The sequence below is a fragment of the Monodon monoceros genome, unplaced genomic scaffold, assembly GCF_005190385.1.
Source record: "Monodon monoceros isolate NGI ecotype Baffin Bay Population unplaced genomic scaffold, NGI_Narwhal_1 Super_Scaffold_8, whole genome shotgun sequence".
Lineage (NCBI taxonomy): Eukaryota > Metazoa > Chordata > Mammalia > Artiodactyla > Monodontidae > Monodon > Monodon monoceros.
The window spans coordinates 75,070,801-75,082,962 of record NW_021703785.1 but is presented as its reverse complement, the minus strand read 5'-3'; the positions used below and the strand labels follow the sequence as shown (position 1 = coordinate 75,082,962).

Below are 12,162 nucleotides of genomic sequence, written 5' to 3'. Positions count from 1 at the left end.
AATCTCAATTGAAATGTTATTTAATCAAGAGAAACCTTCTCCAACTCACAGACTGGGTTAGATTTCGTTGGCCTATGCCCTTGTTCTGTATAATTTATTTTTTGTGTAATTATGTGATCTCTCAGTATCACAATAGTATAAGCTCCAGGAGGACAGGAACCCTGCTTATTTTGTCCACTGCCATATCTCTGGGATCTAGCATTCTTGGCTCACAGTATGTACCCAGGAAATATTAGTTGAATGAAAGAAATGAGTACCTGGGTCTGGAGCATGGAAGAGAGACCTGGTTAGGTGATTCAGATGGCAAGTTAACATACACATAATAAATGAGTCCATCACTTTCATCAATCATCCCAGTCTTCCTAGGTGAAGATGCAAGTCTGAGCATTATCACTTACAAGAGAGAGAAGTTAAAAAAAAAAAAAAAAATCGGGAACCTAAAACTAAAGAAAAACCAGGAACCAAAGAAAGAGAACATTTCAAGAAGGAAAGAGTAGCTAGTTTAGGCTCAGAGTAGATGTTGAGTAAGGACTGAAAACTGTCCATTAGATTTAGAAGGAAAAATTGTTAGTCTCTTTGGTTAGCAAAATCTCAAGCTTACTGTGAAAGAACTTCAGTTTTTTCCTTTAAAGAAATTTTGACATTAATTATTTGTGATTAGAATCTGAGCTAATCTGATTCATTAAACATTCTAAACACTTCTATAATTTTGCTTATTAAGGTATTTTAAAATAGCAGTTGTTTTCCACTTATATTCTCAGACAGATGGATACTTTTTAGTCAAGGAGAAATATTCAAGTCACCAAAAAAAAAAAAACACTGAATAATTCTATTCCTTTGTGAGTACAAAATATCAGTGGGAAATTGTGTAATTATGAGCACACTTGGTATTTTAAACTGTTTTTAAAATAGAAAGTTTGGCTTTTACTTTTCCTCTTTGTCCTTTGTTAATCATTAAGAACTCTTTTTAAAAAAAAGACTGGGGCTTCCCTGGTGGCACAGTGGTTGAGAGTCCACCTGCTGATGCAGGGGACACGGGTTCGTGCCCCGGTCCGGGAAGATCCCACATGCCGCGGAGCGGCTGGGCCCGTGAGCCATGGCCGCTGGGCCTGCGCGTCCAGAGCCTGTGATCTGCAAAAGACTAAAATTTCTGTTAGTATCAAAACTGCAAAGCAGTGAATCGTATCTAAAATTGTATTATTCATCTCTAGATCTAAGCAAATACAAACATAGATATTTTGCAAGCTACTCTTTTTGCTAATGGATTTTGTTATTTTTCAGATATACCCTCAAAGATAATTCCAAAAAGCATACTGAAGTATGGGATCCTTCTCCAGAAGAAATTATTTCAAATGAAGTAAACAACTTAAATCCTGTATTTGCAAAATCTCTACCTAATGGGGATCTGCAGTCACTTTATTATAAGGAACTGCCTGTGTACATCTGCAATGTAGTGTCTCCTGAGAAGATTTATGTTCAGTGGTTATTAACAGAAGACTTACTTCATAGGTATAACATTCAAAGAAAACATTGTGCGTGTAGCTTTATTCTTTTTTCTGTATTTCGTTTCAAAGATCTAGAAGTCATAAATGCAGAATTTTAAAAGTACAAAATTATTTCAGCTAACTATTCACTAAAAAACCAGTTAAAAGTATACAAATAATATTTTTACTGGTTATTTTCACTGTGTCAGGGTTTATAAATTCCACAAATGCTTACTGAGTGCCTATTATTTGACAGCCAGTATTGTAGGTGTTGGGGATAGAGTGGTAAAAACATGGACAAGCTTGTGCTGTCATGGAGCTTAAACCCTAGTAGAGGGAGTGACAGTGAACAAAGTCTTCAGTGCAGCAGATGATGATGAAGACGAGAAAGGTCGGGCAGTGCGGGAGGAAGACCTCACGGAGTCAGTGACACTTGAAATGGACCCTGAAGGCAGGGAGGGAGGGAGCCATGAAGATGCCTGGGAGAAGCTCACGTCAGGCAGAGGGAAGAACTAGTTCCAGACCCTGCAGTGGAAATGTGCTTGGGTGTCCAAGGAAGAACAAGGTAGCCGGTTTGTTTGGAATAGAATGAGGGAGGGAGGACAGTAGAAGACAGGGAGTCAGGGAATTGTACGTTACAAGAAAAGGTTTCGAGAGTTAACATTTTTTTTCTTTACATAGTTTAGGAGAAAAGATGGTCTCTGCTTATGAAAACTCAAAATGGGAACCTGTTAAATGGAAGAGCAATATGCACTGTGCTGTTAAGATCCCAGATGAAAATCAGTGGCAAAGGGGCCAGATCATCAGAATGGTTACAGACACATTGGTGGAGGTAAATGCAGCATTAAAAATATAATCATGAAAGTGAATGCATTTTGTATTTTCATCCAATTTTTATCATGCTTTTCAGTTTGCAAAAAAAAAAATTTTTAAGCACTGTCTTTCCATAGACTTAATAAGTTATTGTTTTCATAGGTCTTGCTGTATGATGTGGGTGTTGAACTAGTAGTGAATATTAACTGTTTAAGAGAACTTCAAGAAAACCTAAAGACCATGGGAAGATTATCTTTGGAATGCTCTCTTGTTGATATAAGGTAGTTTTTAGCTGAGTAAATTTTCTCATTATTGAATATGACTTTAAATATGTTTCTTTTTGGATGGATTCTTATCAGTTTTGATTTTTCTGACATATTCTGAAATTTTCATAAGATCTAGTTGATCTGTCTAGTTAATTTTAAGGTTTTAAGCAGGAAAGAAGAACTTCCCTGGCGCTCCAGTGGTTTAGACTCTGCACCTCCACTGCAGGGGACGTGGGTTCAATACCTGCTCAAGGAACTAAGATCCCACATGCCGCATGGTGTGGCCAAAAAATTAAAAAACAAAAACAGGGAAGATAAAAATATGAAGTACATAATAAACTTTGGTGGTATCTAGAAAGAATTCAAACTGTTAAAAAAAAAAAACCCTTGAGGCACACAAGCAGATAGAAATAAAAATGTATTTCATAAGCTTAAAATCGCATGGATAGCTAAAAATGTGTAAATTACCAGAAAGAGTGAATTAGGATTCTGGGAAATGGCAAGGTATAATTGTAGAGTCTGCTAGAATCCTACCATAAACACATAAACATGGATGCAAATCTGCAGACTGCATGGTCAACATCTACAACGAAAGTAGGCAACACAAGCAGGTGGGGTGCTCCACAAACCAGACCCTGTGGTGTCACACTTGTGGGGGAGGATGGAGAGGGAAAGCTGCCTGGGGTCCTCACAGGTCTGAAAATAGGAACTGGCAACAGCATTTCACTGGAGCACATGGGCCAACTTGAGAACAGCAACCAAAACTGAGACGCAGGGTGCTCTTTGTAGTTCAATGCGAGAGCTCTGTGACAGGCCGGTGTTTCATGGTACTGAAGCCTTCTTAGCCATACAAGCTCTCTTCCAGGACCCCGAGACAGAGGAGAATCTGCTGGGAAGAGAGCCTGATTTAAGCAAGGCAGACAGTGGGGCAAAGGAAAGAAAAGATGCAGATAAAAGTAGAGAGCAAGGTATGAAGCCATGTTGTCTGTCACTTTGGGAGAACGACACAAGTCAGAGTTCCAGAGCCATGAAGCTCGGAAAGCAGTTGTGATCCCCCCGTTCTCCTGAAGTACAGGAAATTTTACTTCACTTAAAACATTAGTGAAAAAAAGGATTACAGTCGAACTCCTTACAAATTATTATGAGAAAAGAGAATTAGGAGCCAAATAATATCCCTAGAGGCAATGGAATCCATGAAAAAGACAGGCTTACAAAACAGTAGTATTTCAAAGTAAACCAAAAAATTTAGAAAATGATAGACACTGTGAAGAACAACATAAAATAGAATTAGAAGAACTCAAATAAGATTGATTACAGAAAAAGGAAGATTTGAAAAGAGATGATAGCACTCAGGAAGGAAAAGAAAATCATATCAGAATGTAGACTAAACTAGAAAAAACACAAAGCAAATAAGTAATAGAAAATGTCTTAAAGAGAAATACAAGGGACTTCCCTGGTGGCACAGTGGTTAAGAATCCAGCTGCCAATGCTGGGGACACGGGTTTGATCCCTGGTCCAGGAAGATCCTACATGCTGCAGAGCAACTAAGCCTGTGCGCCACAACTACTGAGCCTGCATTCTAGAGCCCGCAAGCCACGACTACTGAGTCCGCGTGCCACAACTACTGAAGTCTGCATGCCTAGAGCCCGTGCTCCGCAACAAGAGAAGCCACCACAATGAGAAGCCTGCACACCGCAACAGAGTAGCCCCTGCTGACTGCAACTAGAGAAAGCCTGCGTGCAGCAACAAAGAGCCAACGCAGCCAAAAATAAATAAGTAAACAAATAAATTTAAATAAATGTTTAAAAAAAGAAATACAAGATCAAAAGGGCAGATGTTTTTAATTTAAAAATTAAAAATCCAAAGGATTTAAAAGAAAACAAAAGATACCTAAAGTAGGCGGAGACCTAATATACATGTAATAGGAATGTCAAAGAACAAGACTAAAAGAAATAGATCAAAACAAATAGTAAAAACCCAATTCAAAAAAGTGTCCCTAAAATACTACTTTAAAAAATACATTGAAAAGGCGCACTGCCTATCTTGGAAAATCGGTTCAGGAATGCCAACACTGAGAGATTATCTAGTAAAATCACTGATTCACGAGAGATATAAAATAACATTGTCATCACCAACACTTTATGCCAGAAGGTAAGAAAGTAACATTCTAAAAATACTCAAAAGAAAATGGCAAGCTGTGGGTTTTATATCCAGCCAACTGACTTTCAGGTATTGGTAAAAAGACCACAAAATACTGATTTCATCACTCAGGGAATATTGTTTCCAGGAACGGTCCCTGTAAGAGAACAAGTTTTAGGTAACCAACGAGAGAGATTTTGACATAAGAATTGTGGTGAGCATTACATTTATTTTACCAAAAGAACCAAGATTAAATGATCGTTATTAGGAAAACAGTATAGAATGCAAAGTAGATCAGCCACAATTTCAAAGAATGGAGGGAGAAAGGAGAGTATATGTGAGAAGCTGAATCAACTTCCTGTTGTCACATTGGTATTAACTAGGAGTAAGTACTTCAAATAAGTTGGGGAAAAGAGAAGAGGTTACTAACAATATCAGTTTAACATTAGAACAACATTAATATTTTATGCAGACAAATCAGTAAAAATAGTAAGTAAAATGAAATTAACTGTATGTGGTGGTGGTATAGCCTCTCAGAGAGGAACTTTTTCAAGTGACTTTAAAACACAATAAGTTGACTGTACATGCTTACCAAAATATATCCTAAGGACAAGAAATAACTGCCCCCCCCCCAAGTCAGCTGTTTTTATTAATCCCAAAGTTGGTTGTAGTGTTACTGAAACTGTTGTGTGTGTATTGTGGGATAATTCAAAATAGTAATTATGTACATATCATTAAAAACAGGTGTGGTTGTTAGATGGTAAAAATGTAAGATTAAGGTTGATTTACCTTGTACTCCTGATTTTGAATTCATAGTATCAGTAGAAACTGATAAGGTATTTTAATTATAAAAAAAAACATGTTATTTAGCCTTGTAACATGAAGGACCCAGTAGCAATGAGCCATGCTGGTGCACAAATTGTGGTCTCCAAATACCATTTCCCACTAAAAGAATTTAGTGCTCTTTGGGAAAATGTCTGATTCCAGGTCTTGGGAAGGAAATACACAGTGTGAGCCTAGAATATCTTGATCTAGCAAAAAGCAAGAAAGCTATAAATAAATAGATGGATGGATAGATAGATTATGACAAAAGGACTCAGTAGGCAACCTGAATAAACTTCCACTGACCAAAGATGGGACAGTTTGAACAGCAGTAGGATGATTATTATGTTGTATCAAAGCATTTGATATGTTTGTCTCTAAATTCATAAAGTAATTTTTTAAAAAAACATCACTTTTAGAGGATTCTAGGGAACTAGTTCATTATTCTGAAAATTGGTAAATAAGGGAAATGAGCACTTGTTTTTCCTGTACAATCTGTGTCTGGAGATAATCAATTAGGTGATAAGGGAAAGTCGTTCTTTATAAGCATTCCTTCTAACAAAGGAGGAATGATATCATTGGAATACCGCCATTTTACAACTCTTATATACTAAGGGATCTAGACATGATTGTTGGTGGCTGCTAACATCACAAAAGAGAATCAGACATTATGTACCTCCTGAGGGAAGTACACAGCACCATCTCTGAATAGTACTGCTGAAAAAAGAAATATGCGAACCTGAATCTGATCGAGACTCTAGACCTAACTATGAATTTAAAGGAAATACAAGAGACAGATGAACATGTTAAACACCATGAGAATGCAGTCAGCTAAATTCAGACCATTGAAACTGCAAACCAACTCTGTTTATTCAACAGAAAATTACAAGGAAAAGAGATGGAAGGGGCACTAATGATACATATTGCCCATTCATGATGTATGGATTTTGTTTACTTTACCAGTTCAGACTGTTTTGAAACATCAGGAAAAAAACACCATCTGAATAGTTGATCTTAAGAATAGTTGATCTTAAGAAATTATTAATTTTTAATGTGCCAACAGTACTGTGGTTGTGTTTATTTAAAAAGATTTAGTTTTGGGGCTTCCCTGGTGGCGCAGTGGTTGAGAGTCCGCCTGCCGATGCAGGGGACGTGGGTTCGTGCCCTGGTCCGGGAAGATCCCACATGCCGCGGAGCGGCTGGGCCCGTGAGCCATGGCCGCTGAGCCTGCGCGTCCGGAGCCTGTGCTCCGCAACGGGAGAGGCCACAACAGTGAGAGGCCCGTGTACCGCAAAAAAAAAAAAAAAAAAAAAGAGTTTTGGAAATGCAAGCTAAAATATTTTCAAATGAAATAATGTTAAATCTGGGACTTAAAAATAATTAGGGGCTTCCCTGGTGGCACAGTGGTTAAGAATCTGTCTGCCAATGCAAGGGACACGGGTTCAATTCCTGGTCCGGGAAGATCCCACATGCTGCGGAGCAGCTAAGCCCGTGTACCACAACTACTGAGCCTGTGCTCTAGAGCCTGTGAGCCACAACTACTGAGCCCACGTGCAACAACTACCCGTGCTCTGCAACAAGAGAAGCCATCACAATGAGAAGCCCGTGCACCGCAACAAAGAGCCCCCACTCACTGCAACTAGAGAAGCCCGCGTGCAGCAGCGAAGACCCAGCTCAGACATACATACATACATACATACATACACACATAAATATTAAAAAAAAATAATCAGGGATGGGAGTGAATACATGGGAATATGATGAAATAGAATTGGTCATATATTGACAATTGTCAAAGCTGAATGATAGATGAGATTTATTATATTCTCTCTGCTTTTGAATATGTTTGAAAACTATAATTGAGAAACAAATTGAAAAGTTTTAAAGGTAAATTCACCAGATATTTTTTATTATATAAGTTTCAGCTGTACAGCATTATAATTTGACATTTGTATTCACTGCAAAGTGATCACACCACAAGCCTAGTTACTATCCATCACCGTTATAATTGACACCCTTCACCCTTTGCACCCATCTCCCAACTCCCTTCCCCTCTGGTAACCACTAATATGATTTCTGTATGTATGAGTTTGTTTCTCTTTTGTTGGTTGGTTTTTTAGATTCCACATATGAATGAAATCATGTGGTATTTGGCTTTCTCAGTCTGGCTTATTTCATTTAGCATAATATCTTCAGGGTTCATCCATGTTGTTAGAAATGTCAAGATTGCATTTTTTTTTTTTATGGCTGAGTAGTATTCAATTGTGTGTATATCACATCTCCTTTATCCATTATTCCATTTTATGGACCCTTAGGTTGCTTCCATATCTTGGCTGTTGTAAATAGTGCTGCAGTTCACATAGAGGTGCAGATATCTTTTTTTTTTTTTTTTTTTTTTTTGCGGTATGCGGGCCTTTCACTGTTGTGGCCTCTCCCATTGCGGAGCAACAGGCTCCGGACGCGCAGGCTCAGCGGCCATGGTTCACGGGCCCAGCCGCTCCGCGGCATGTGGGATCTTCCCGGACCAGGGCACGAACCTGTGTCCCCTGCATCGGCAGGCGGACTCTCAACCACTGCGCCACCAGGGAAGCCCGCAGATATCTTTTTGAATTAGCGTTTTCAGGTTCTTCTGGTGAATACCCAAAAGTGGAATAGCTGGGTTATATAGTAGTTATTTTTTTTGAGGAACCTCCATACTGTTTTCCAATAGTGCTGTACCAATTTACATTCCCACCAACAGTGCAGGAAGGTTCCCTTTTCTCCACATCTTTGCCCACACTTTTTATTGGTTGTCTTTTTGATAACAGGCATTCTAACAGATGTGAGGTGATACCTTCTTGTGGTTTTGATTTGCATTTTCTTAAGAATTACTGATGTTGAACATCTTTTCATATATTTGTTGGCCATCTGTATGTCTTCTTTGGAAAAATGTCTATTCAAATTCTCTGCCCATTTTTTAATGAGGCTGTTTGGGGATTTTTGTTGTTGAGTTGTATACGTTCATTATAATTTTGGATATTAACACCTTATTGGATACCTGATTTGCAGAATATCTTCTCTCATTCAGTAGGTTGCCTTTTCTTTTTGATGGTGGTTTCCTTTGCTGTGCAGAAGCTTTTTAGTTTGATGCAGCCCCATTTGTTGATTTAGTTTCCCTTGCCTTTGGAGTCAGATCCACCGAAATTGCTACGCCTGAGGTTAGTGAGGATACTGCCTATGTTTTCTTCTAGGAATTTTATAGTTCAGTTCTTACATTCAAGTCTTTAATTCTTTTGGGGTTAATTTTTGTGCTTAAGGTAGTGGTCTAGTGGTCTTTTTCATGTGGCTGTTCAGTTTTCCCAGCACCATTTATTGAAGAGACTATCCTTTCTCCATTGTATGTTGTTTGCTCCCTTGTTATAAAATAATTTTCCATATATGTGTGGGTTTATTACTGAACTCTCTATTATGTTCATTGATTTATGTGTCTGCTCGTGTGCCAGTACCATATTGTTTTGATTACTGTAGCTTTGTAGTATAGTTGGAAATCAGAGAGCGTGATACCTCCAGCTTTGTTCTTCTTTCTCTAGATTGTTTTTTGGACATTTGGGATCTTTTGTGGTTCCATACAAATTTTAGAATTACTTGTTCTAGGACTTCTAATACTATGTTGAATGAAAGTGATGAGAGCGGGCATCCTTGTCTTGTTCCTAATCTTAGAGGAAAAGCTTTCAGCTTCTCACCATTGAGTGTGATGTTAGTTATGGGTTTGTCATATATGACCTTTATTATGTTGAAATACACTCTCCCTGTACCCACTTTGTTGAGAGTTTTTATCATAAATCGGTGTTAAATTTTGTCAAATGCTTTTTCTGCATCTATTGAGATGGATTATATGGTTTTATCCTTCATCCTGTTAATGTATGTACCACGTTGATTAATTTGTGGGTGCTGAGCTATCCTTACACTGCTGGAATAAATCCACTTGATCGTGATATGTGACCCTTTTAATGTATCGTTTGCTAATATTTTGTTGACGATCTTTACATCTATGTTCATCAGAAATACTGACCTGCGATTTTCTTTTCTTGTGGTGTCCTTGTATGGTTTTGGTGTCAGGGAAATACTGGCTTCATAAAATGTGTTCAGAAGGTTTCTCTCCTCTCCAGTTTTTTGGAAGAGTTTGAGAATTCTTCAAAACATTTTTCTTTGAATGTTTGGTAGAATTCACCAGTGAAGTTGTCTACCCCTGGGCTTTTGTTAGTTGGGAGATTTTTTTATTACTGTTTCAATTCCCTTGCTAGTAATGAGTCTATTCACATTTTCTATTTCTTCATGATTCAGTTGCTAAGATTGTGTGGTTCTAGAAATTTATCCATTTCTCCTAGGTTGTCCATTTTGTTGGCATATAATTGTTAATAGTCTCTTATGATCCTTTGTATTTCTGTGGTATCAGTTGTTAATATCCCCTCTTTTATTTCTGATTTTATTTATTTGAGTCTTCTCTCTTTTTTTTCCTTGGTGAGTCTAGCTAAAGTTTTGTTGATTTTGCTTATCTTTTCAAAGAGGCAGTTCTTAGTTTTGTTGGCCATTTCTATTGGGGTTTTTTTTTGCGGTGGAGGGGTCTCTATTTCATTTATTTCTGCTCTGATCTTTATTATTTCCTCCCTGCTACTAATTTTGGGTTTTGTTTATTCTTCTTTTTCTAGTTCCTTTAGGTGTAAAGTTGGTTTATTTGAGATTTTTCTTGTTTCTTGAGGTAGGCCTAATTGCCATGAACTTCCCTCTTGGAGCTGCTTTTGCTGTGTCTTGTAGATTTTTGGTATGTTATATTTCTGTTTTCATTTGTCACTAGGTATTTGATTTCTCCAGTGACCTATTGGGTGTGCAGTAGCATGTTGTTTAATCTCCACGTTTTTGTGGTTTTCCCCATTTTTTTCCCTTGTGATTGATTTATAGTTTCATACCATTGTGGTTGGAGAAGATGCTTGATACGATTTCATTTTTCTGAATTTATTCAGACGTGTTTTGTAAACTAACATGTCATCTGCCCTGGAGTATGTTACATGTGCACTTGAGAAGAATGTGTATTCTGCTGCTTTGGGATGGAATGTTCTGCATATATCTGTTAAGTCCATGTGATCTAACGTGTTATTTAAATCTGCTGTTTCCTTACTGTTTTTGGTCTGGATGATCTATCCATTGGTGCAAGTGGGGTGTTAATGTCCCTTACCTTTATAGTATTGCTTTCAATTTCTCCCTTTAAGTCTGTCAATGTTTGCTTTGTATATTTTGGTGCTCCTCTGTTGGGTGCATATACATTTATAAATGTTACATCTTCTTGCTGGATTGACTCCTTTATCATTATGTAATGCTCTTCTTTGTCTTTTATTACAATCTTTGTTTTAAAGTCTCTTTTGTCTGATATGAGTATAGGTACTCCAGCTTTCTTTTTATTTCCATTTCCATGGAATTCTTTTTTTATAACTTCACTCTCAGTCTGTGTGTGCACTTTCTTCTGATTAATTTTACTACTTTTATCTTTTAACCTTCATGCTAGCTTTATAAGTGATTGATCCACTACTTTTGTTATACCATCTTCAGTGAGATTTTTACTTTTGTATGTTTTCTTATTATTAATTAGTGCCATTTCTTTTTAGCTTAAAGAAATCCCTTTAACATTTCTTGTAGGGCTGGTTTAGTGATGACGAACTCCTTTAACTTTTGCTTATCTGGGAAACTCTTAATCTCTCCTTCAATTCTGAATGAAAACATTGCTGGGTAGAGAATTCTTAGTTGGAAGTTATTTTCTTTCAGCACTTTGAATAGTCATGCCACTCCCTTCTGGCCTTTAAAGTTGCTGCTGAAAAATTTGCTTATTGCCTTATGGGGATTCCCGTGTACATAACAAGTTGTTTTTCTCTTGCTGCTTTTAGGATTTTCTCTTTATCCTTAACTTTTACCATTTTAATTATAGTGTGTCTTGATGTGATCCTTTGGGTTCATCTTATTAGAACTCTCTTGGGCTTCCTGGACCTGGGTGTCTGTTTCCTTCCTCAGATTAGGGACATTTTAGCCACTATTTCTTCAAATAATTTTTCTGGTCCTTTCTTTCTCTCTTTGTTGTCTTCATCTTCTGGGACTCCTATGATGCAAATGTTTATTCCACTTGTTGTCTCCAAAGTTTCTTATCTTAACTTTTTTTTTTTTTTTCCATTTTGCTGCTCTGTCTGGGTGAGTTCCACTGCTTTGTCTTCTGCCTGCTGATTCGCTCTTTGTCTTCATCCTGTGTGCGGTTGAAGCCCTCTAGTGCATTTTTCATTCATTTACAACTTCTGTTTGGTTCTTTCTTGTATTTTCTGTCTCTTTGTTGAAGTTCTCATGGTGTTCATCCATTCTTCTCCTGCGTTTGGTGAGCATCTTTATGATGATGACTTTTCAGTCTTTACCAGGTCCATTGCTTATCTCTGTTTTGTTTAGTTCTTTTTCTGAGGTTTTAATCTGTTTTTTTTGGTTGGAACATATTCCTCTGTCTCCTCTTTTTGCCTAATTCTCTGTTTGTTCATATGTATTAGATAAATCAGCTATCTCTTCCGGTCTTGAAAGAGTGGCCTTACTTAGAAGATGCTCAGTGGGACTCAGGGGTACAATCCTGCCTG

The 12,162-nt window shown here is 37.6% G+C and overlaps 1 protein-coding gene across 1 annotated transcript in view; it reads left to right on the top strand.

Moving 5' to 3' along the window:
- Window positions 1-12,162, top strand: part of RNF17 (ring finger protein 17) — a 100,834-nt gene that overhangs the window by 57,721 nt on the left and 30,951 nt on the right. Inside the window, exons 19-21 of the mRNA XM_029210218.1 lie at window positions 1,282-1,509; window positions 2,166-2,316; window positions 2,460-2,578. Of these exons, the coding sequence (XP_029066051.1) occupies window positions 1,282-1,509; window positions 2,166-2,316; window positions 2,460-2,578 (498 nt within the window). The remainder of the gene's footprint in view (window positions 1-1,281; window positions 1,510-2,165; window positions 2,317-2,459; window positions 2,579-12,162) is intronic.